General features: G+C 46.6%; 1 protein-coding gene across 10 annotated transcripts in view; it reads right to left on the minus strand.

Annotated features, from left to right (window-relative positions):
- LOC138569465 (uncharacterized) overlaps positions 1-26,631 on the minus strand; it is a 2,298,575-nt gene that overhangs the window by 2,126,411 nt on the left and 145,533 nt on the right. For all 10 annotated transcript variants that reach the window (XM_069647455.1, XM_069647449.1, XM_069647446.1 and 7 more), the window contains one exon: positions 5,023-5,138. In XM_069647455.1, coding sequence (XP_069503556.1) covers positions 5,023-5,138 — 116 coding nt within the window. The remainder of the gene's footprint in view (positions 1-5,022; positions 5,139-26,631) is intronic.

A 26,631-nucleotide genomic window follows, 5' to 3' on the forward strand; every position in this document is an offset into this window, starting at 1 on the left:
TCACTGCTGCTCCCCCACTTACTGGCTCTATGGGAGGAGTCGGTGGAGGCTGGTGTATTTCCCCTTTCACTCCGTGAGGCCACAATTACAGTATTACTTAAATCCGGCAAACCCCCCTCGCAATGTGGCTCATATCGCCCGCTATCACTTATAAATTGTGATGTAAAAATATACGCAAAGGCTCTGGCGCTCCGTCTAGCTCCTCTTTTACCATCCATCATCCATCCGGATCAAGCAGGCTTCATCCCAGGTCGCTCTACTTCCTTGAACCTGAGGCGTCTGTTCAACATAATTAACAGAATCAGCCCCGAGACAAGCGCAGTGGCGGCCACACTCGACATGCAAAAAGCATTCGACTCAGTTTCATGGCGGTATCTGTGGCGGGTTCTCGAGAGCTTCAAATTTGGTCCCTCCTTTCTCTCCTGGGTTAGATTGCTTTACTCAACCCCTGTGGCCAGGGTCCGCACCGATGACCGTTGCTCCCCTCTCTTTGAGATCCCCAGGGGGACTAGACAGGGGTGCCCCTTCTCTCCTTTGATCTTTGCGATAGCGATAGAGCCGTTCGCTGATATGCTCCGCCAATTTCATGCTCACAGAGGCCTCCGCACTGCGGGCCAGGCGGACATAGTGTCCCTATATGCGGATGACACATTACTGTTCATACGCTCCCCCTCCACCAACCTACCCCCGATACTGGACGACATCATTCAGTTTGGTCGGATCTCGGGCCTTAAGGTGAATTGCTCGAAATACATTCTCTTACCACTCACGGAATGCACCCTCCCCCCGCCTGACAAACTGGGATTCACATGGGCTCAATCCACGTTCACCTACCTGGGGATAGCGGTAACAAGCCAGCAGTCACTGACCTTCAAGGAGAACTATCAAAAGTATCTCTCATATCTTACGGCCAAAGTTCTAGTCTGGGACAAGCTCCCGATATCCCTCACGGGTAGAATAGGGCTACTGAAGATGGTGGTGTTGCCTCAGTTACTTTACAGGTTTACCAATGTACCCTTGTGGCCAGGCCGGAGCTTCTTCCGTGATTTGACCCGCACAGTTAACTCCTTTCTTTGGCACTCGGGGGCGGTCCGTCTCAAAATGGAGACCTTGTCTACCCCTATGACCAACGGGGGCTTTGGCGCCCCGGACTTCCTTAAATACTGGCTGGTATCCCAGATACAATATACGTCCTACTGGTTCAACACGACAGACCCCCCCTCCACATGTCCGACTCGAGAAGCTGGCGGTCTGTGACACGACATTAGTTCTTTGGTGATACAATCCGCTCCCCTAGTACTGGACTCACAGAGCCCGGTCGCCTGTACATCCCTTGCACTGGCGAGAACTTGGAGACTGACCGGGACTGCTTACGCCTTCCATGGTAACCTCCCTCTTTGGAACTTCTTCCCGGGGGTCCCACGGGTGTCGTCACTCACAGTCCGCCGCTGGGCTGAAGCGGGTTATGAGCTGCTGCGGGACGTGTTTGATCAGGGTATATTTGTCGAATGGTCTGATCTCCCACTGCCCTTGAGGAGCGGTCGGAGTGTATGGCTCCAATATTCGTCTCTCCGCAGGACCCTTAAGCGCAACTACCAAATGTTCCCCGCATTGCCACCGGATTACCCTGCCATCGAGGAACTCACCTCCCCCTCGCCTATGAGAGGCAAAATCTCCAGGCTTTACACGATGCTGCAGTCCAGATCTGTCCCAGAATTTGCTAAACTAAAGCGTGCTTGGGAGGTGGACCTGGGTGTTGAAATGTCGGATGAGCGCTGGGCACACTTATGCGAGCGCACACACCGAGTGTCCCTCAACTCCCGCTTTAAACTTATCCAATTCAAAGTATTACATAGGTTCCACTACACCCCGATCAGACTGCACCGCATGTCCAGTGATCATCCCTCTGGCTGCCCTAGATGTGGTCAAGACGATGACGACTACATCCACATGATTTGGTCCTGCCCCCGCCTTTCACAGTTTTGGGCAGCAGTTTGCTCGACGGTGTCTGCTATGCTCGATCATCCCATTGATCCTTCTCCGGCGCTATGCCTCTTCCATGACCTCCCTGGCCTTTCCCGTAATTCCAAAAAACTAGCTGGCCTCTGCATGCTTCTTGCGGTACAATCAATCTTGCTCTGTTGGCTTCGCCCCTCACCTCCCACCCACGCCCAATGGCTAAGGGCAGTCACGTGGGCCTCGGACACCGAAGAAACCTGGGCCCACACGCAACCTACTCACTCCAGGCCTAGGAACATCTGGCTCAGGTTCCGTTCATACATGTCTGATCTCAACACGACACTAAACGCTTCACCCCTGCCAGCTTCCCCCCACCAGCTCGGGTCCTCACCCCTTGCATAGCTCTCCCCCACTCCTCCTATTCCATAAATGTGCCCATTAATTGTGTTACGGTGTGAAGCTACCTTTGAATGCCTATATTGTGTACACTGTATTCACATTGTAAATGCCTAGTGCTGTTCGCCTGTGTTTTGCTGCCACGCTGAATAATAAAAAGAAGTTTAAAAAAAAAAAAAAGAAAGTGTGACCGGAACCGTGCCCTGCAATTAAAATATCGCCAACATCTGCTCCTTAAAGGCAGCCCATTCCTACGGAGTCGAGGACTTCGTTGGGCATACCACGTTCCTCGCTGCTCCATCCTCCAAGGAGGATGGGGAAGGCGACCGGTGACGGCGCTTCCCCAGAACGCCGCGACGAGGAGGAAGAATGGCGGGAACCACTTCAAGACAGAGAACCCCGGGCCTCCTCCCGATGCGGAGAGTCACCCCTCAAATCGTCGGTGGACACCCCTTTGGTTTTCGATTTAGAAATACGGGACTTACTGTGCTTAGAACCCCTACCTACCTGGAGCTTCCCCTTATGCTCATGCAAGGCCTTGGCAGTCAGCGACTGGCATTTTGAATAGTCGTCGGTGTCGTGACTCTCGCCCAAGCACCACAAACAAATGCGATGCGTGTCAGTGATCGACATTTTCGACTTGCAGTCCCGGCAGGACTTGAAGCCAGACCACGGAGTCCGAGGGGTCGGAGAAAAAGACATCATTACGATGAAACGCACGAGGCGCGCCGAGTTCTCGAAGCTAACACGTTTGCAGAAAAAATAGAAATGAGGCTATGGGCGGCGTGCGTCCTATTCATATCATCTGGTGACGTCGCCCTCGATGGAGGCCTTCGAGGGACATCGACCCGACGTCCTCTGCCGACAAAGTTTACGAAGTGCACAGCTGTGGACATTACATGTCAAAGATGTGGAATACGTTGGAGGACAGAATCCATTCGAAAGAGGGCTACAGGAGCCTGTGAAACCACAGAAATGAATATGCGATTGAAAAATTTAAATTCTTCAAGAAAATAAAAACCTGTCAAACTGAGTGGGGGAAAGATTACTCCTTGCATGGATAAAAATGGCAGCTATGATTCAATTAGTGGTGAAAGATGGTACAGAGTCAGCACGTCACTGGGAGTGGAGATGGCATTTGCTCAGCTTGCTTTATATGCTGAAAGCTGGTCCCTTGTACTGCTCACTCGAGTTAAAAAAGTTGTTCTGGACCAGATTGCCGTGTGCAGCACCGACACATGAGGTGAGAGGTTAGGTTTCCAGCTGTGCCTGCTGCCAATGCAGGCACGCAGCATTGGTCCTGGCAACAGGGCTTACCTAAATATTTCCAGCATGCACAGCCTGAATGACTTCCAATTAGCAGGTGTAATAGAGTATCTTAATTATAATCATACATTTTGAGTATATTTGCACACGTGCAGGATCTTGTAAAAACTTGCATCACCTTTTTAAATAGAGAGGAAAACCTGCACACATGAGTCAATAGTTCAGGACACATGACAGTATATATTTCATGGGAGGTTTAGACCCCTAGGAAGGCAAACCATTCCTGCTTTACCTGATGTACTTGATGTCACACTGTTTTCCACCATGCTCAATCAATGGTCCGAGAAGGGCTAGAAATGTTGGCTCTGTTTCCCACCATTCAAAGGTGAGGTCGCAACCAGTAGTGAAGGGTCTTGCCAGGTGGGTATCCTCTGTAGCACAGCAATGAGATCGCCAAAACTCATACGCAATGGCTTCCCCTGGATTTCAGAATTGACTGCTCTAAGGTTCTGCGAGTGATGAAACCAGACCCATTTAAAAAAAAAGAAATCCAAAATACTTATTTCTTTTATAGAAAGGTTTCGATGTGAGGTGGAATCACAGTCTGTTTGTCTTTATTCCAATCATCCATTGTGTCAGGATCCCTAAAACCTTACAAAGTCAAGTATATTCAGTCATTTACATTGAACATACAGGTCGGTGCCAATGTGCCTTTGTCTCCACAGTTCAAGTAACTCAATGCGCTTCTTGGTTCCTAAGTAATCCTCAAAACCACTGCATCACTTTCACAGTTATTGCAGACTCAGATTTCAACGTTCAATATATCAATTTTCTTGTCAATGTCCCTGCGCTACAAAACAAAATTTAGATTCCTGTTTAACAGTCTGTACTTTTTTGGGGGGGGGGGGGTTTCCCAATTGGCAATAATTCTTCAGTTCTGAAGTCTGCCAGTGAGTGCTGTAGATTTATGTCACCTGCCTCTCCCTGGCATCTTGTTCGAGGCGCACTTCACCCTTTTCTCTCAGACTTCATTAAAGTTCTCTCAGAAGTGCTTGGAATATAACCAGCACATCCCAGAAGAGGCCAAAAAAGGCCTCAAAATGCCTTAAGTTCCTTGTGATCCTTTTCAGAGGGTATATAAATAAAGGAGTTTCTAAAAGAATCACTTAATAGTCACAGCTCAGGTTTGGAAAAAATGCTGAACAAGTGAATATTCTGCATGCCTGCTTGAGAAAGCATTGCTTTCATTGCTTCAAACACACTCGTATACCTTACATGACTATATACCAAGTGTTTCATTTCTACAGTGATTGGTGATTTTTGAGCCCCAACAGTTGTTGGACCCATTAGGGAAAACGTAATGTAAAAATAAAACCGATAAAACAGGACTAGGACACTTACACAACCATAGTCCCATCTGCAGATGTAATCGGCACACCATCTGGTGGGGCTGACACCTTTAGGATCTTGGCTTTCGGTTCTTGACTGGGTCCAATACTGCGCTTTTTCTTCCTTGTCTGAAGTAAAAGAGGACATGATTAATCTGCCAACAACCACAGTAATGTCAGGGTAAAATGCAAAAAAACGATTGGCATTTCGGAAGGCAAAAGCGCACTGACTAAGAGTGCTAGATGAATCACAGAGGCATCCAAATATTCATATCTATCGAATAGTAAAGCAAAGAGTTGACTTTTGTAAAAGGCATACAAATCCAGGTAATATCAAAGCCCACTTACAGCCAAACACACGTTTTAAGATGTAGTCCAAATAAATTCCCATGGGCCAAAAATCATATGGAAAAAAAAGCATTGCATGAATTTACTTCTTCCATAGAAATATGCCTTAAAGTGCATATGCCTACCAAATGAATAAAACCTAGTTTGTGTCTAGAGTGAATGCAGCCAATTCTATGGCGAGGCAGGAGGCGAGCATTATGCTTCCTTCCTTCATTACTGCCAATCAGCACTTTCAAATTGAAACACTTTTTTTTTTTTTTTACAAACTTATCGACATGTTGTTCATGTCCCTTTTCTTGAACTAAAAGGGTTGATAGTTTATGCTCTTTCCCACAAAAAAAAGGTCTTTGGACTACTAACTCCCATGCTTCCCTGCTTTCTTGTAGTCCAGCCTGAAACAGTCCCTTGTCCAATCAGGCTCTGTCCTCTGCTGTATGACCCCCTTCCATGAGACTATCCTCCTCTTTCTTTGTTGCTGCCATATAAGATAAGTACCATTGATAGCATTATTTCATAACTATGCGTGTGAAGAATTATCATGATTTCTTTATCATAATGTCTTTAGCGAAGCGCAGTTATCATACTTATGGTCGCGCATAGTACATACAAAAAAAAAGTAGTAAAGTTAACGAGATTTCGTTCGCGTATTTGCTTACCTTCGGAGAACGGAGTCGGGGCCAGAGCCGCGGGAGAACGCACCAGCGTTAGGCAGCCGGCCCACCTCCTTATCCTCTCGTCAGCCCACAGCCCGCGCAGGCCTCTAGGACCTCACGGGTACCGGCACAGGAAGGCGTTTTCCCCTCGCAGCGAGCGCACGGAAGTCTCTAGGACCCCGCGGACACCAATTCATGAGGAGGCAGTTTCCTCCCGTCAAACACTGCGCAAGAGAGCGCCATATTTCGGAGTTTAGCACCGGCAGACATTCCATCCAGTGGCAATCTTTATAGAGAATTAATAAAAAAAGGTTGTGTGGTACACTAGCTGAAGTGAAGTCCCCACCAGCAGCTACTTGTAGCCTGAATAGATAATGGCACATTTTCACAGCCACCACACAGTCTCCCAGAGCACTTCCCCAGAGTGGAGTGGAGAGGAAGACTGGGGAGAACAGCCTGCATCTGAGGAGGAGGATCTCTCTCTCAGCTTTAAGAGAGTGTTAGGAGACTCTCTTTCTCAGGAAGTATCAGAGGGCATGATGCCCCTAGCCCAGAGGCTAGAATACTTGGAAGCCATGCTACAGAAGCAGAAGGCAGATAAAGAGGTTCCAAGAAGGAAGAGGGCGCTGAGGAGGGGACATCAGCAAGACAACCTGAGGAAGAGGTTGAGGGCTGTAAGAAAGCTTGGAAGAGGACCCCCTCTTGGACGCCCCCGAGCACCTCAGAAGGGGTGAGTTTAGCACCTCAAGAGTCAGCCGACCCAGTGAGTAGGCTTAAAAAAGCCTTCATGAGGGCGGTAGTGCCAGACTCTCGACCTCCTTCCCCAGGGGTGTACAACGAATGGGAAGAGGAGGACACGGGATACTCGCCAGACGACGAAGGCGAGGAGGACATTGTCATGCCTCAGCCAAAATCCACACAAGAATCGCGAGAGGAGGAAGACGAGGGGTTGCTAGAGATGTTCGACCCCGAATCGATCGCTCATCCCAGATCCTCTGAGTGGGTGCCTCGCCCAGAGTGGCGCAAGGAACAAGTTACTTACCTGTAACTGTTGTTCTCCAGCATGGGTCTGGCATGGATTCGCATGCTCATGAATATTCCCCTTCAGGCCGGGAATCCTCTGTAAAGAAAAGAATCAGTATCAGTTTTGTTTCTGATCTGTCTTTCTCAGTAGTAACCTATCACTGGTCTCTGGGTCATACTGCCCCCAGCCAATGACTGCCCTCTCCCTAAACCCCACCTCTGGCAGCCATCCTCAGATTTGGTAGCACGTAAAGTGGCAGTATGACCAAGTGAAGAGCCGCAGAGGGGTAGGTGGGAGGGTTCGCATGTGAATCCATGCCAGACCCATGCTGGAGAACAACAGTTACAGGTAAGTAACTTGTTCCTTCTCCAGCATGGGGTCTGGCATGAATTCACATGCTCATGAATAAGCATACATAGCAGTACACACATGCACAACCACAGGAGGTGGCAAAGGCTCAACATTAAGCATTACATCAAAACTCAACATTAAGCAATTCTTACCTCCTCACCAGGCTCACCTTAGGCGAACAGGTTGCGCGGCACTGCTTGGCCGACCCTGGACTCCTCCCTGGAATCCCGGTCGATGCACTTGCCTTTTCTCGCTTTCATCTTACTGCTTCACTCTTTTCCTTTTCCGCTCTGTGCTCTTTCTTCCTGGCTCTCTTCCTTTCCGTTCTGGACTATAGAACCACCCGGAAGTCTGCTTCAACAACCACTACTGAGAGGTTTTTTTAAGCGGCTGCTTTTCTCCTCTCCATTTGGTCCCCGCGGGAAGGGAGTCCTCTGCTTCCCTGTTTAACAGGGAATCAGGGTGGCTTCTTACCGAGGACGACCCTTTCTCTTCTCAAAGAAGAAATCAAAGAAGAAGCTAACCCGGCGAACGGTCTCCTCAGAGGATTCAGGAGAGGAGGAAGGGGAGGTGGACATTGATCTGGTCGAAAACCCACCTTTAACAATAGTGCATGACAGTTTCTCGAGCGATTGCAGGGTTCATGTTTATGGTGTATCCATCACATGTAGGCTGCTCACTGATCCACGTTTCTTGTAAGCATATTATGTCACTATTTTTAGGATCAAGTTTTTGCCTTCAAATAGATGTCTAGAGCCACGTGAGTTACAAGAACATAATTTCTATGGGGCTTCTAGGGTACTGTCATCAAGTTATGCTTTATTGTTTATGGAGTAGTTTTTTGTTTTTGTTTGTTGTGTTTTCACTCATTATTCCCTTATTTAGTGATTCGTTATACGAGATTTCGAATCCCATGTTTAAGATCTTCCTTGGCGTTTCTATTATGGCAATTGCAGTTTTTCACGACTGTAAATGTACTGCTACGTGATTGGTTAGATGTTCATGAAATAATGCAATTGTTCTAATATCATCTGATTTGATAGAGTGTAAATTGAGGATCACGTGTAGTAGACTTAGTACGTTCTTACTATTGAGGAGAATGTCATGTTTCTGCCATATAGACATGATGTTAATAATTTTATCTGAGTAGGAACCTCTTGGCTCTTCAAAGATTAGGTCATGTCTCGCGTCTTCTGTTTCTCTATGTATTGGATGGTTTGATTTTCTGATCTTTTTTTTGTGCCACTTTTGGTTCAGGTTCTGTAGAAATTGTTAGTTCAGTATCTGAAATGTCACTGCAGGTTAATATAGTGTCTTCATTGTGTCTTGTGTTTTCTTCCCGAGAGTTAACCCTGTTGACTAATGAGCAATCCTCGTCGATGACAATGTATTCATCATCTAGCATTAATATTCCCACTTCCATTCGCTTTACCCCTCCCAGCTCTCCTTCTCTCCCCATGCCCTTAACCTTGGTCTTCATATTGACCCTCACCTCTCTCTAGCTCACCACATTTCTCTTACTGCCAAGTCTTGTCGCTTTCACCTCTACAACATACGTAAAATTCGACCCCTCCTTACCTTTCACGCTACTAAACTTTTAATTACCACCCTCATCTTCTCCAGAGTCTTTTGCTGTTCCTCCCTTCTCTTTGGACTCCCCTCCTCTCATCTCATCTCTCCCCACTCAAATCTATCTACCACTCTGCCATCCGCTCCCTCTGCCATCTCTCATCTCTTGATTCCATCTCCTCTTCTCACCTCTCTAGGTTGGCTCTCTTTTCACTCGAGCCCAGCTCAAATTCAAGTTCATCTGTCTTGTTTTCAAATCCCTCTATAGTCTTGCCCCCGTACATCTCCTCCCTTCTCACTTTCTATACCCCTTCCCGTTCTCTCCGCTCTGATAATCTTTTCCTACCCTCTCCTCCTCCACATCCCTGCGCTGTCTCCCACTTCCGCTCTTTCCAACTCCTTGCACCTTCCACTGGAACCACCTCCCCCTTCACATCCGTTCTTCCCCCTCCTTTCGCTCTACTCTAAAATCTTAATCTTTTTCACTCACCTCCCTAGCGCCCTTCGTTTCCTCTCATTCCTCTCCCTCCCCCTCATTCCTTACCTCCTACTACTGCTCTTCCTTAGCCTCTCCATCTTCTCTACCTCCTTCCTTCCCACCCCCTGCTCTCATCTAGTTTTACTCTTTCCTCTCTTCTTCCTCACACATTCTTGCATTCCCTCTTGCTCCTGCTCTTACCTCCACTAACCGCTACCATTCCCTCATACACCTCTGCCCCTCCGTAGTCCCTCCTCACCTCTACAATATTATAAATTATTCTTTATACTGTTTGAGTTGTGATTCAATTGCCATCTTATGCTTGTTGTATTTTGCTTGTTTTCATGTAAAGCACTTTGGATTAAAGGGCAACATAAATTCAATAAAATACAAATTAATATGACATCTTCTTCCACTTCATTTGTGTAGGTTGATAGACCCATCAATATTTCTTGCAGTTTAAAATCATCGTCTGTTAAGCTGGTTCTTGGATCTTCTAGTATTTTCTCGCATTTCTTAGACTTCTGTGAATTATTCTGTTCGATCTTCATTTTTTCTTGTTTTTTTTGTAACTGTTCGTTCAATTGTTGAGGCATCTTTATGTTTCTTAAGAAGGCACAGGACCCTTTCATGCTGTTTTTTGGTCTGGGGGGAGTTTATTTTTTTCTTTCAACCCAGGTATTTGATTTTTAGGCTTTTCTTGTTGTTTGACTCCCTTTTGGAGGTCTTCAAATATGGAAAAAGTTGGTTGTTTTAATTAGACTGTGTTTTTAGCTCCTTGCTTTTTAATCGCCTCCATATTAGTTGTTTTGGCTCGTTGGATTTCATGTCGATTATGTGGTCGCGTTTCTTTCTCATGTGGATTAGTGTTTTTTCTTTGATATTCGCTTCCTCGCTGTTTGACCATGTTTATTAGGGCCATTGCTGTATCGTTCCCGTCAGATCTGGCAATATCAATGAGCCTGGCTTGCCAGTGGGCAGAGCTCTCAGCTTCCCTGTCCAGTCTCTCCTGTATTCAAGTAGTAAATGCCTCTAAGTTGATTTGTTTTGTGTGGATCAGGTCGAGTAGTGTCGCTTGATCTTTTATTGCATCCACATGGTTTTCTAATAGTTTTAAAAATGGTGGCAGGGCGTAAGTGGATGCAGCCATAAGCAAATTCTGGAGATCTAACATTGTCATTGGAGTAGGTTGTGTTGGGTTGATTGTCTCTTTTTCACAGTCACAGTAGTAAGAGTTCTCTTCTTGGTTCAAGTTCTTTCATTTGTGGTTTTTATTGTCCTGTTCTTGTCTTTCCGCTTTTTTTTTTATTATGTCTTTTCAATCGGTCTTGTCAGTTCTCCTTATTCTTTCATTTTTTGTTAAAGCAGCAGCACTCTGGGTAAGTGGATTCTGTTTTTATTTGTCGAACTGTGAGTCTTTTTTTCTGTGAATTTGAAGTCCTTCTGTACTGGTGTGGAGGTCATCTCTCGTGTCATTGGATGTGCGGTTTAATGGGATTTGGCCAAAAATGTGGCTTCTCTTTTCATGATTTGACATGAGAGATTCTATCTCTGTTATATCGAGAGATAATCTCGCCATTCTCTTTATCTCTGGTTGCAACGTGGAAGGAATGAGTTTGCTGTAACTATTTTGAGTATTACATTTCTGTTGCCATTTCTATTTGGCACTTTCTGCTCGTAGTTTCAATGTGGCTAACGGGGTTGGAGCGTTTTCTATTTCTTGAGAGTCTTTATTTTCAATAGCTTGTTTTCTTGTCATCAGCAGTAGGTCTCTTTCCTTCTTGCGGTGCATCATTGTTTGCTTCTGATGTAGTTGTCAAGTGTTCCAAGGGAATCGGTTTACTTAGTTTTCTTCTGTCCGGTTGGTTTATTCATGGGTTTCCAATTTGGTCTCGTCTATTTTGTGACAATTTATGAAGGAATTGTCTGTTTCTTGTGTAATTGAAAGTTCATTGTGCTTCATGTCACGGTTTTGTGCACCTACGTTTAGCTCTCAATTTTCTTGAGAGTCAAGGTTTTGAGTCTTGGGCAAGGTACAGTTCATGTAAACGCTACTTGTATTTTGTCTGGGTGTTAGGTAAGATTTCCACAGAGCTGGTTAATCTTCCTTTCCTGGTTCAACTCCAGAACGTTTTGCTTTTCTATTGGGATATTTTTCATTAATACCTCAGTGAGTGGGAACCTTTTTCCACACTCACCTGTCTTTAACTCTTTATGGGTGTCATTTTTAAGACACTCTGTAGTGCCTTTTTAAAGTTATCATGTCTAACAACTTATTGGCAATAAGTGCCTGTTGTTGCTGGGTTGCCCTAGGGGCTCCCCATTTAACTTTCTTGTGCTAACCTTGAGTGAACTACAGTTCCAACTACAGTTCCCAAGGGTAGAAAGGATCTTTGGATCCCTTTTACATTTTTATTCTGTGAAACCAGCACACCCCACCTTATATGGAGTGCTGGGGAGATACAATGTATCCCCTTTCACATTAAAACTGTAACAATTCTGTTACAGTGATAAGCTTACCTTTAATGGCTGGTGGCGGTGATACCTTTTACTAATTTGGTGCACCTTTACTGCGGGCTGTAATCACAGCTGCAGTAAAGGCACCTAAGGTGCTCATTTTACCAAAATGGGCCCTGTCTTCTTTTTCTGCCATTTTAGTGTTTGTCGTTTTTTGTTCCTTCCCCTGACATCCAGGGCGGGAAATTCCTTTGTTTGAGTGTTGTCTTTGGCGCGAGTACCCTGGACACCCCGCCCAGGCTCCAGTCAGTCTGTAAGCACAGGAAGTGGGGGAGGAGTCCAATGCTCCCCCCCCCCTTTGTCTTAGGCCTTCCTTCAACTGTGCCAAATCCCAGTGGGGGGTTGGCTGTCCTGATTGGACAGCCAGACGCCCCTTTCTTGTAAAATGCAGGGAGAGAATGCAGAGGTTGTGTTGCAGTTCCTGATAAATACTGGAAACCTGGGAGCAGAAGTCATGTCGGCCACTGGAACAGAAAACCGAAGAGGATGACGAAGGAAAGGCGGCGGGAAGGATTTCCAGCGACCGGAGAGCCTGCTGTGTAACCGGAGCCTGCTGCAGCTCTTCCTTCCGATCGACCTGGGGTCTCCGAAAACGAAGACCCGAACCCAGCGCCTGGTGAGACTCACTAGACTCAAGACGACCTGCATTTTGAGTCATCCCACGGGTTGCTACGACCTTGCGTTCTTGCAATACCCCAATACCCTGGGACTTCCATCCACTGTGCGGTGCACGGTCTTCCGAATTCCGAATCTCGCTGAAACTTCGTGGGCATCCTGGTCTATCTCCTGAGACACGAATCAAGTCCAAAAAGTCCCCTCACAAGAGTGCTGGACCTTTTTAACGACGAGAATTCAACCGCGATTTTCTGTCTTCTTCTGTGCTCCTTGAAAAGGCACCAAACCCGCAGAACCGCATTCAGCTGCGAGAGAAATCTTGCCTAGAGCATTCTACTTCGATCCGTGCTGCAAAGTCCCTTCTGAGGTTGTGTGTTCAGTCTCCAGGATAAGGAATCCACTGACCAGGTATTTGGCTGCAGTCCCTGAAGTTCTTCTGCTGCAATCTCTTCTTCATTGCTGAGGTACTGTGTTGGCTTGGGGATATACTTACCTTAAGCCTGTTGGGATTTCTGTGTAGTCCTGGTGTGTTTTCTGTGATTGGGAGGTCCCTCGTCCAGTACAACCAGTCACACTGCTAGAATCCTGCTGGGGTGTCTTCTGTGAAGCCCTGGACCCTCTTCTAACCCTAGAATTAAAGTACTCACTCGTTTGCTAGTTTTCCTAAGGAAACTGACTTTTGCTACTAAAGAACTTATTCTAACACTGCCTGTTGGTCACTAGTCCTAGTGAGCCCCTTCTGCCACTGAGAACACTCATGCTCTAAGGGAAAGGCTTTGAAGGGATTGGGACTTCTGCCTAGAAAAGAAATCAAGTGTTTTACTTACTCGTAAAGAGTTGGTGGGTAACTGTAATTCTCAGAGTGAACAGTTACAAAAGTTCTTACTGATCTTGAATGTGTGATGCACTATTCTTAAAAAGTATGGTTAACATCTTTTCTTCCTTAGCCACTGTTTTACCAGTCTAAAAGAAAGTAGATGTGAAGGTATTTTACTCTCCTGTGACTAGGTTGTGCCTCTTTACAAAAGTAATGTGTTGGTTTCACCAGATTATTCCTGTAGGGCAACTGTATGAGTGTCCCCCAAATGGGTCTTGCTTCCCCTGACTTGCTGCTAGCCTGTCCTTAATAAGTCTACATTAGGTTGTTGCTTACCTAGAATAATTATTCAGTAAAGTGTGACATTGGGTTTTACTTTCCCCTTCACTGTGAAGTTAAAGTAAGTGGGTTTTACTTCCCTTGTGTTAGCTGTGTGCCATCCAAAACAAGTTACCAGAGTTATTGCTTACCTCAATCTGGGGTTCCCTGATTTCCAAAGCATCTGTAATTGCATATTACATCCTTAGGTTTTACTCACCTGGTATAACTGTGTGTTATGACAAAAGTAGTTATAGGTTTGTACTGCACCTAGAATAAGTGTTTCACTATTCACCGAAAGTATAGTGTCCAGTTGACTGTTTATGTGATTTGTTCCAAGAGTCACTGTACAACTGGAAGGGCCTACTGTCCTTGTATTACCAAAAGTAATCTGAAAGTAACCATTGGTCTTTTACTCCCAAATAATAGGCTTGACCTATACTAAATGTGTATAACAAGGTTTTGACTTCCCTAGAACTACTGTTAGGTGTTCCAAATCAGGTCTATACTTGGGTCTGTGTACTTTCAAGTATAGTGTTGTATTTTATATTGTGATTTTATATAATGTGTTAGTACTTACTTAACCCCTAAGATTTATCTGGGCCTACTTGTATTTAAATAAATCCTTTATTGTTACAATACATAGTGTTTCAGTGTTTCTTTGGATCATTTGTATTACAATTTTCACCTGTACTGTATCTACTGCCCTCTCTACCTCCTAAAATAAGCCTGGCTGCTCTGCCTACGCTACCATGTACTCAGGTGTTACAGTCATATACTAAGAGTGGAGTCTTGTATTGCTCAGTTGAATGGTTTTACTAAGCCCTTAGTTGGACTTCAGAAAAACTGTCCTAACACAGATTTTCGATTGGATATTTCGAGGATGTTTCATTCAAGCCTCTATGTTTTTTCATCATTATAATGTGTGGTAATATTGATGTATTGAGTAGCGCTTCTGTTTTCCTCTTTTGGTTTGACGGCGCGTCTTTGGGCCTGTTGATGCAACCATTTTAGTCTGGGGCAACCCCGTTTGTTATGATCTTTTTGCAACCTTTGGTTTTCAGCGAGTAAATATACGATTCGATTGTGTTATGTGTGAGGGTTCACTTTCAACTTTCCTCTGCCACTTAGATTAAGGCCAGGCAGCGCCCTCAATCAACCCAGTGGCTGCTCACAGCGAAGCTCAGGGGCAGATGCCCACTGTTAGTCTGGCGCTTCCGTTTCTACTGTGAAGCTGGGTCTCAAAGGCTTGAGGTGCCCACAGTCACCCCAGCGTTTTCGCGCACCGTCACTACTTAAGATTGATGTTAACTTGCAAATGTTGAAATCGTTTCCAACTTTTCTACTGTCGCTTGGGTTCAGAAGCGACTGTAGGTCGCAGTCGCGCCCACGCAGGGTTGCTGCACTGCGTTTTATACTCGTTAACCTACACCGTTATGGGTGTGATTGGGCTCTCGGTGGTATGTTACTCATTGCCTGGAAGCCCAAAAGTGACCGTATTCGGTCAAATGTGCATGTCTTTTTTTGTCATTGCACGGGCTCCTCAGTGGCGCTATGCTAGTATTAAGAACTGGAAATCTGTGGGCGCAATCGGCCTGATATGCACAATCTACTGCTGTGTTGGGCTCAATTGCTGGTCGGTAATTGCCCCTGCGCGAGGTCACTATTTAAGATTTCTGTTTGATCACTGATAACCAGATCAGGAGGCGAAAAAGGGGAGAAAGGCGATCGAGGATGGTTTATACATTATATTCCTTGTTAATCTTACCTGTCGTCCAGGGAGGGTTATTTATTTCAAAACCTGGGTCAGAGCAGTACGATGTCTCCACTACTGCCGAACACTCTGCCAAACTATGCGCCACGTTCCGCTTGTGGCAAGTGTATTGTGGGCAGACTCCTCCTCCAGCAGGTGATTGAAAGAAACAACAGACTCCTTCAGCAGCACAACAGGTCACACAGCAACACAGGTAGTGAGTTGTTGGCAGTTCAAACACTCGGACAAACACTCCGCTAAATACTCATAATACAATTTCCCGAAGGTCAACGTTGAAAAGTGTCAAAAGTAGTCATCAACTCCGATATAACTCCAACAACCTTCGTCTCCACCCAAAGCCTCAGTGTGCTGTGGCAGTGTCCACGGAAAAAAACAGTTAACATTGGACTTTAGGAAGTGCTGAAGTAAATTAAAAAAGCCTGATTTAGACTTCCTTTTCAACGACTGGAAGGGGAACAGTTCCCAGATTAGTTTCTCACCAAGTTTCTTTTTGGACACCCAAATGGTATTATCCGATGTTGATGTTCAAAGACTACTTTTAGCTGTCTTCATTTTTATACTTCGAGCTTACTCTGCTCTTGTTGGGTGCAGCACTGATATGCATACTTTTATCCAAGATTCTAAGAATGGCCTGGCGATTAGATGATTATTGGCAGCAATAACAGAACAGATCAGACAGCTACCTGATCATTTAACGAGATTGCCTGATTAAAAAGAGTTTTTCCGTCCTTAAAAGTAATCACAGGCATAATGCGATCTATTGAACATATTGCAAATCCAGAGAGTGAACAGAGTCAATGACATATGGAGAGACACAGATGGTGGGGTCTAATGTATTGGTGTATAATATATGCCTGTTCAGCATCTATTATTATCTTTCTGTTCCTATTGATCAACACCGTTTACTTTATTGGTCCCAAAAAGAAATGAGTCCCATTAATCATTCCCACTACAGTGACCTTTGCAGAACTAGACCTTGTAAAAAGGCCAAGGCCATATGTGATTTTTCCTACACCAGTCATACATGTGAAGGCACCTATGTCTGTGACAAGGGGCCCTATGCTTCCCTTTGGAGGGTGGTCTGTTTTCGATTTACTCCATGATCATCATGTGCAAACCAATTTGTCAAGAAAGAGACCTAAGAGAAGTGCAAGGGAGGATGATTAAGAATTAAATGATTAGACAGTACAGCACATTTGGGAAACCGGTCTTATCAGCACATGAAAGAATTGGGAAAGGGAAGTTCTCAGGAGAATTGTTATGTATGTGCTCTCCTGCCTTATGCTATGGGAAAGTCTAAGATATTCAAAGCTATAGAGATAGACGTTCAAACAGCTCATTGCTTGACTAACCTTGTACTCTGTCATACAAGAGGTCAATTCCAGGGTCGAACTGCATCCTTGGTATGAGTGACAGAATGGTCAGTACCAGAAGAAGATGATTATGTTCAAGATTTGAAGACAAGAGAAAGAGCACACACCAGAGATCATGTGATAAGATACGAACAGTCTGCCATGAAGGGAGCAGGAATTAGATGGGAAATAAAGAGGAAACTCGACTGTCAAGGAAAAACTGATGGAAATACAAAGTTGCAAGGAAAGAAGCCACATGCGAATCTGGGGGACAGTACTTTCTCCAGATGGTTGGGAGGAAGTCATAATCGTATGCAGAGCTGTGGCAGTAACTGGTCATGCCAAGCCAGTTATCGAACAAGTGGAAAAAGGATGCAAATTTCTCTGGCCGAGCCTTGCAAAATTGCTGACGTGGGTTGAATACAAAAGGAGGCCCGTTGCAGATAGTGCAGAGCTATGCTTCAGAAATAATGGCACGAGGAAAGTTGGAGAGAATCAGCAGTGCGGTCGAATCTTCGATGTGCCAGGAATGAAAGATGGAACAGTGGTGATAATGGATCACTATTGGGCCTGTGGATCCCGAGCTTACATGAAGCTGCCCATAGATGAACAATTTACTCTCTTACCTGGCAACATTCTTTCGATGGGATGGTCCGGCAACATATTCCATATCTATGACAGTAATCACCACAGCTGTGCTGCTTCGGAAAATCTTTCGGCGTCTGCGTCCTGTGTCGATGACATCGATACGCTGTCCTTGAGGGCCTCCATCGAGCCAATGTCACCGGATGTTATAAGTAGGACGCACGACGCCCGTAGCCTCAGTTGTATTTTTTTCCCCAGAACGTGTGGCACCAATCTTCTGCCATTATGACCACAGAAAGCCTTGCGGAAACGTAAGCTGGAGTCGCATGAGAAATTCTGTAGCGGGGTAGGCAGGGAGGGAGCGATATGGAATACGTCATCAGACCATCCCATCGAAAGAACGTTACCAGGTAAGAGTAACTTGTTCTTCGAGGGGATTGGGTCCTCCGACGTATTCCATATCTATGACAGACTCCCAAAGCAGTACCAACGTATGGAGGAGGGAAAAAGAATTTAGAATATAGAAATGTAGAATGCCCAATCAAATTGCAGAGTAAAGGAACGCCTTGCCAAAGGCCAGATCGTGCCCATGGATAGAATCTAGGGAGTAGTGTCGTACAAAAGTATGGACCGAAGCCCAAGTGGCTGCTTCACAGATGTTACGAATAGGAACACCCCTCTGCAGGGCAGAAGAGGCAGCCATACCCCTAGTAGAATGGGCCTGTAAGCCTACCGGAGGGTCCTTAACCGCCAGGCGGTAACATTCAAAAATTGCCAAGATAATACCTCTAGACAAAGTCTGCTTAGTAACAGCTTGTCCCAAACGCCTTCCAGCGTAACCAATTAAGAGCTGATCGTCCACTCTGATCCGGGACATGCGTGAAATGTAGAAACTTAAAGCTCTCCTAGGACCTAACCTATGGAGCCTCTCTCCTCTTCCTTACCAGGATGCGGAGGAGGCTAAAATGCCGGAAGAATGAACTTCTGGCTTAAATGAAATTCCGACACCACTTTCGGAAGAAAAGGAGGACGAACTCCAAGGACAACGCTGTCCTTCTGGAACACAGTGAAGGGCGGCTTAACTGAAAGTGCCTGTAACTCACTCATTCTGCGAGTAGAAGTGACCGCAACTAAAAATACAGTTTTAAGGGTTAACAGTCTCAAAGGACAAGAATGTAAAGGCTCAAAGGGAGCACCCATTAGGATCTTTAGAACAAGGTTCAAATTCCAACCGGGCACCTGGAAAGGTTACGGTGAGAACACATTAGTGAGCCCTTTCAAAAACTGAGAAATTAAAGAAATTTTGAAATAAGAACACTCCTCAGACGAGTGATTAAATATGGACAGCGCCGCCAGGTAACCTTTAATGGTAACCACTTGCAGGCCCTTGTGGGCTTAACGAAAGCAAAAAAGACAGAACCACAGGAATGTCACATGAAAAAGGATCCACATTCTTAACCCTGCACCAGTCGCAGAACTTTCTCCAACGGCAACGGTACAGGGATTTTGTTGCCGGCCGTCTGGCTGAAAGCACACCTCCATCACGTCTTCAGGGAGGTCCCAATCCTTATACCTCAACCTTTCAGAAGCCAAGTGTGAAGGTTGAGGGATCTGAGCTCTGGATGGAGAACCTGACCCCCCTCCCGCGAGAGCAGGTCGTCTCGGTAGGGAAGACGGCGTGGAGGGAAGATGGACAAATCGAGAAGGTCCGGGTACCACGTCCTCTGGGCCCATGCCGGAGCAATGAGGATCACCCGGGAACCGAACCTCTGTAACATCCGCAGCACTTGCGGGATGACGGGGACTGGAGGAAACGCGTACAGCAGTGGGAAGGACCACTCCACCGCAAACCCGTCTCCTAAGGCTTCTCTTGGAGGAAATCCTGCGAGCAGAACCTTTCGCACTTCCGGCTGACATTGGAGGCGAAGAGATCTACTTGAGGGGTCCCCCAAAGGGCAAAGATCTCCAGGAGAATCTCCTGAGCCAACTCCCACTCGTGAGAGATCGCGCTTTGCGTGCTCAGAGCATCCGCTGTCTCGTTTTTGTCTCCGGCCAGATGAACTGCTGAGATCGAAATTTCCTGCTGGATGGCCCAGAACCAGAGCTGCATCGCCTCCCTGCACAGAGGAAGTGACCCTGCCCCCCCTTTTTGTTGAGGTAGTGCATGGCCACTGTGTTGTCCGTCAGAACCAGGACATTCTTTATTCGCACAGTCGGCAGAAAAGCCTTCAGGGCAAGCCTGACGGCCCTCAGCTCCAATAGATTGATATGGAGTCTGGACTCCGACGGAGACCAACGACCGCTGACTGTCAACTCGTTGGCATGAGCTCCCCATCCCGTGAGGGATGCGTCCGTCACGATCGTCACCTCCGGCCAGGGTAGCCAAAATGGAGCCCCTCTCATCAGATTGCTTTCGTCAGCCCACCGCAGAAGGTCCTGAGCGACCGAGGGCAGCACCTGAACGGGGTGCGACATCGTGCCGGAGGACTGTGACCACTACATCTTGAGAGCCCATTGCAGAGATGTCATCCGCAACCGGGCCTCTGGCACCAGAAGAATGCAGGATGCCATGAGGCACAGTAACCTCAAGAATTCGAACGCCGGCAGACTCTGGGCATGTTGAAACTTGTGTACCATCTGCTGAATGTGATGAGCCCGCACCTGGGGAGGAAAACACTGCCCCAGGGATGTGTTGAGCACTGCTCCGATGTACTGCAGCCGCTGAGTTGGCATCAAGTGGGACTTCAAGTTGAGGGAGAAGCCCAGCTTGTGAAGTGAGTGGCAGGTGACGGACAGATGATGCAGGACTTGCTCGGGAGAGCACGCCCTGATCAACCAATCGTCCAGGTAGGGGTAGAAGTGAATCCCCCCTTTCCTGAGATATGCTGCCACCACCACCATGAGCTTGGTGAAAACCCTCGGGGCGGAGGTCAATCCGAACGGCAGGACCCAAAACTGAAAGTGTGAGTTGCCAACCGCAAACCTCAGGTACTTCTTGTGCTTGGGATGTATCAGCACATGAAAGTAAGCGTCCTTGAGGTCGAGAGACACCAACCAGTCCTGAAGTGAAGGGCCTGGAGGACTTGAGAGAGAGTAACCATCTTGAACTTGTCATTCCTGAGGAGTTTGTTCAAACCGCGCAAGTCCATGATGGGTCTCAATCCCCAGTCTTTCTTTGAAATCAAAAAATAAGGGGAATACCATCCCTTGTTCCTCTCCGCTACAGGCACCAGTTCGATGGTGCCTTTCTCCAGCAGGGCTTGTATTTCCTGCGCAAGGAGTGGATCCGGACTCTTCAAAGAGAGATTCCCAGTTGGATTGTCGTGAGGCCTCTGCTGGAAAGGAAGACAGTAGCCGTGGGCTATGATCTCCAGAACCCACACATCTGAAGAAATTGGCACGCCATTCTACAAGATGCTGTGCCAGCCTTCCCCCAACCGGCGAACCATGGGCCATGGCCTCATGACTTGGCGATTATTGCTCGGGGAGGTGCTCCGGGCTTTGGTTTCCTTGTGAGGGCTCTATGTGCACGCTCCACCGTGAATGCCTGTGAGAGTTTGTCAGCTCCTATTTCCTGCAGGATCATGTTCTCCACATAGTTTGTAGGATCCTGCCCTTCCTCACCTTCCGGCAGACCAAACACTTGAATGTTGTTCCTTCTCGCTCTCCTTTCCGCCTCCTCCGCACGGTTCTCCAGGTTAGCCATTTGCTGCTTTAATATATGGACTTCTTTTGCATTGTCAGTGCTGGTGGTCGTGTTAGTTTTGACCGCACTTTCCAGGCTGCTTGTTCTGTCCACCAGCACCCTGACATCCTGTCGCAGCAAGTTGAGATCTAGCCCCACTGCGTCGATCTTTGGCGCAGACCACCCCAAGTATTCCGTTACCCCCGACATAAGGCGCCAGTACAAGGACTCAGCATGGGTGCCAGGCTCAGACTTACAGAATTCCACCTCCGGAGAGGTGTCCAGACCACTGGTGTCGTGCAACGACTGACGCAGGTCTTCTATCTGGCTATGACCAGACAAAATCTCGTCTGGTACCGTATCAGGAACCAACCCTTCCTCAGATGCTTCATCCACCTCAGAAATATAATCCAGAGGCTGGAATGAGGGCACAGAAAAAGGGACAAGGACATTCTTAGCCTTGGCCAGAGCCTTTTTAGGGGGTTCCACCGTGCCACGGGGTACCGCCGACAAAACAGCCTCGAAAGGCGTCGAGAGAATCTGCATTGATATCAAGCGTGGCGCCAACAGCTTCGACACAGTCCTCAAGAGCGGAGCCCCGAGCGTGTCCTTCGATAGCCTAGGCACCGATGGCGTTGACGGCTTCCTCGGAGGCGGAGCCTCAAGAGAGTCCCTCGACGACCTTGGCGCCAAAGACGTCGATGTCTTCTTCTTTGAAGACTTCACAGGCTCCAACGGTCTCTAGGGCGTCGAGGACCGGGACCTGGAACGGGCATGTCTAGAGCGACCATCCTTGTCCGACTGGGACCTCGAAGGCGCCCGGTGATCGCGACAACCGCTCGAACCCGAAGGCGTGCGAGTGGTGTCTCTAGCACGGTCACGGCCGGCGTCTTTCGACTGCGCGGACGGACCGGAGACCTGCGACTGAAAAATCGCCATCTCCTGCCGAAATGAATCCCATTCGGCAGCAGTGGAATGCTTGTTGGGACAAGCAACCTGCCGACGGGCGGAGTCCTCGGACGAGGAAGGCGACCGGTGACGGCGCTTCCGTGAGTGCCTCGAAGAGGCAGAGGAATGGCGGGACCTACTCCGGGACCGAGACCCCCGGGACCGACAACGACGATGCAGAGATTCGCCCCTCGAATCGTCAGTCGAAAGGCTGATGGACTTCGAATTCTGGGGCTTGGCCACCTTACCTACAGAAAGCTTCTTCTTACGCTCCCGCAAGGGCTTCGAAGTGAGCGACTGGCAGTCCACACAGTCATCCGTGTCGTGGTCCTCACCGAGGCACCAGAGGCAAACAGCGCGCGAATCCGTTAACGACATCTTGGACCCGCAGTCCCGACACTTCTTAAAACCTGGCCGCGGCGTTGAAGACGACGAAGACATCATGGATATCACAAACGAACCGGTTTGAGGTACCGAATGAACAGAACTCAGAAAGAGCCGAGGCGCACCTAGATCTCAGAAGGAACACGTTCGCTGAACAAATGGAACTGAGGCTACGCGCGTCGTGCGTCCTACTTATAACATCGGCTTGACGGAGGCCCTCAAGGACAGCGTATCGACGCAGACGCTTAAAGATTTTCCAAAGCAGCAAAGCTGTGGTGATTACGGTCATAGATATTGAATACGTCGAATGACCCAATCCCCTCGAATGGGGAGGACTGTGTCGAATATAGTGATTGTCCATGTTCCAGCGTTAGTGATTCCAAAGTGTGACCGGAACATTGGTGAGTTTCCAAAAGCAGATACTCACCTGAGAAAGAAGAGTCTGCTGAACTCCTTAATCGAATGAAGAGGGAACAATATTTCTCAGCCAAATCGATAGGATCTTTCGATGCTATTCCATATGAGCATAGACTGCTTCAGTTTTCACTATTATCTTTATGCCTGGGATCAAGACAATGGCGAATGCCAAATGGTTGCACATTACCAGATGGGAGCTCTTGCAGACGATTAACACCACGATAAAGCGATTCAATGCCATCAAAGAGGAGCTAAGAGCCATACGCCTGATGACTCTGCAGAACAGATTTGTCTTGGATATGATTACGGCCATGGATGGAGGTGTTTGTGCCAAAATAAAAGAATCATGGATACCTTCTCACAACGACAAGAATGGCACCTTGATAGAGGCCATAACGATGCTGACAAACTTAAAGACATTGCTGATGGTAGTTGGTTTGCGTCAATCTTCTCATGGGTTTCAAAATGGATGGCGAACATTTTCAAGCTCCTTGGAGCCCTGTTGGTAATAATCATGTTTGGATTCTGTGTGATTAGGATAATAATCACACAATGCAAAAAGACTGCAAAGAAAGAAGTAGGAATGAAGATTGTGATCAATGTTGAATCTGGGTTCAAACCCAAGGAACTGACAGATGAAGAAATCAGACTACGTAAAGGTCAGTATTCATGCACCCGAAGGAACAAAGTTTTTTCTGTAGTCGAAGAACCACAAGAAGTATGTGGGTAGATGGATTTACTGCAGTCCGAATGGACAGTGCAGTCTTATGACTTGGAGTATTGATGAACATGTTAAAACAGCAGGATGTCTAAAAGGAGTCAAAGATATGGACTCTAAGGAAGCACTTCTTCAGACAAGGATGTCTCGGTGTGAAGAATCGCCCATTTCAGGGGGGAATGTAGAGGAGGTGCCAAGTCTCCCTACCAGAAGCTCTGCCCCCATGTTGCCTATATGTTGGGAACCGCAATTACGGCATGCGCAGTGCCAGTGAGGATGCCATTAGTGCAAAGAATCATTGAAACAAGGTATCCACTGAAAAAACCCTATATGCATTCACAAAGAAATAAGGGTCTTCTGGAGGTGGTCCCGGAAGAAGTGTGAAAAAGATTAAGAAAGAAGACTGGTGAACTGACGCACCTATAAAAGACACAAATGAAGAAAGAATGTAGACATTCTATAGGATTTAAAGATGAAGTATCCAAGTAAAGCAACATTTCGGTATCAAAATGAAGATTGCTCGTGTGAAGAAACACTGAAGAAATGCAAAGTCATTTTACAATTGTACAGATGCTGTAACGCAAGTAGACCAAGTAATCCTGAGGCTGGCTACGTATTAAAGAGATTGCGGCGATGCGGCAATGTTTATTCATAGGAATGTATAGAATCTGGATGTTCCACAATCCACTTTAGCAAACTTAAACCCTGTGAATGGAAAGGACTTTAAGTGTGGCACAGTTGAAAATAACTGATGGCGAAGGAGATTTCAAGAAAGGCTGGCTGGCCCAGTATCAAGAGTCGGGCCGCCGGGAGCCTGGTTATCTGCTTGAGAAGCTACATGAACGTGAGAAAGTAGCAAACTTCTATTTGAGGTCTAATGGAAAAGCACTGAAAGTTTCAAGAGTTCATTTATGAATTTATACCCTTGCCCCCTCCTTTCCCCCATCCTCTCCCCTTCCCCTGACCTTAAATTGGTAACAAATACTACATAAGGTCAATGAGGACACCAGACTACTCCCCCTTCCCTCCCCCCCTCTCCCCTACCACAAATCCTACACCGTAACTCCCATCACCTACCCCCTTCCTCTACCCTCCCCCACCCTCTCCCCCCCCTTGTAAATAGTTCTACTTATTGTTCTAATGACCTGTTCATGTTTGTAAATATGCTTCTCTCACTCTGTACCTGTTAAATTGTAAAGCGCTTTGTCTTAAAGCGCTATATAAATTCAATAAACAAACATTTATTAGTATTTTATGCAGTAAACCGCTCTAAAACGTGATCTCCAGTCACATGGTCAAGATGGAAATAGACTTTGGGTTGAGCTACAACAAAACCAGAAGGTCATGCCACACTCCCTTTTATTCTCAGGCACAATGAGCCCCTACAAGGCCCAAGTTCAAAGCCTTAATTGAATGGCAGAGCGCAGGAGTGTTGCTGGATGAGGGCTAATTGGGTGGGGAGGCATGACCATGCCAACCCTTCCAGCACCTGGGGTAACCAGCTTGCGTGCTGCTAGCAAGTGGAATATTCCAGAAGGGCACAAGCGTGCCAACCAATTATAGAGGATGACGTATTAGAGAGCCCTATAGTTTATGTAACCAATAGGGTGTTGGGTATTAGTATGGCACAGAAGAGGACTTGCACTTGGGATGGGCTTAGTTGTCCACCTGATCTTAGAGACCCAATCACAACTCCTGTCAACATGGAACATATACCTAGATGTTCCTTTTAAGCCTATCACATCCCCTAGTAGGTTTTCTTAGTTTGCCACGTAGGATGACGTCAGTAGTGACAAACTTTTAGTATAAGAATGCTGTTTTTTCATGTGATTCTTAGAGAGAAATCGAGCGAACGTCCGTTGATGTCCGTTGTAACTCCCCGTTTCAGATAATTGTTAATAAAACAGTACAGTGTTTTGCCAACTCGGTCTGATTATTGATGTATGAGTAAGTTTTCCATCCCCATCCATCTCCAAGTATTGCTAGCTCATCTTAAAGGGCCCCAGGTCCCGGGTTCACAAGGTCTTTTTAAACATTTCGACAAGGCCATCCTGTTTGTGGGTGATAGACTGAGATTCTTAAAGTGTTCATATGTAACAGTTTCACTTACCCCATGAGTTTGCTCATAAATGTAGAGCTCTCATCGGTCAAGATCTCTCTGGGAAACCATACTAGCAAAAAGAAAGGGAGTAGGTGTTTCAAGAACTGCTGGGTGGTGTTAGCTCCAAGGGGAAAAGCTTCTGGATATCGGGTGGCATAATCTACTATTACCAAGATATACTTGTTCCCTAATTTGGATGTTTCCAGGCGGCCTACAATGTCCAGGCCAACTCTTGAGAATGGGATCTCAATAATTGGAAGTGGCTGTAAGGGACCTGTAGTGGTATACACGTACTTGTCTTTTGGCAGATTGCACAGGACTGAACAAAGGTTTTAATGTCGGCATGAATTCCAGCCTAGTAAAATTTGTTGAGGGTTTGGGCATGAGTTTTTGCTTGTCCTAGATGATCTCCTGTGAGATGGGAATGAGCTGTCTCCAGGACTACTTGCTTATGGCTTTTAGGAATGACTAGCTGGGTTTTTATTATACCCTCTGAAGTAGTGTCTCCCTGGTAGATTAACCCATGTTTTAGGAAGAAAAAAGGTCCTCCTGTCTCACGCCCCTCTTGTTCAGATACCATTTGTAAAAAGGCTTCTGCTAACAATGGGTTGTTCCTTAGTGCAAAGGCTGTGTCGGGAACAGTTTCTCTTCTTCCCGGACCCTTCTGGGTTAGGGATTTTGAGGGTTGTCGGGTGTATCATCAGCATCCCCAAAGCCTCAGGTATCTCAATCTGTTACTTCCTTCCCAGCCTTTTCCTTTACTCTAGGAATACAGCTCTTTCGAGCACTCCTTATACAATGTTATGCCTCGACGGATTTGGAAGGGGTTCTTTCCATGATGTATTTAATACCTCTTAAGTCCTGCTAGCACATCAATTCCAAACTTCCTCGCTAATCCTGTCTTGGGAGCCAATCTAATGTAGGTATTATGAGGTGGAATCAAAATCAGTTCAGTGGGTATAATCTTC

Source organism: Ambystoma mexicanum, chromosome 2q (assembly GCF_040938575.1).
Source record: "Ambystoma mexicanum isolate Mex_15411 chromosome 2q, UKY_AmexF1_1, whole genome shotgun sequence".
NCBI lineage: Eukaryota > Metazoa > Chordata > Amphibia > Caudata > Ambystomatidae > Ambystoma > Ambystoma mexicanum.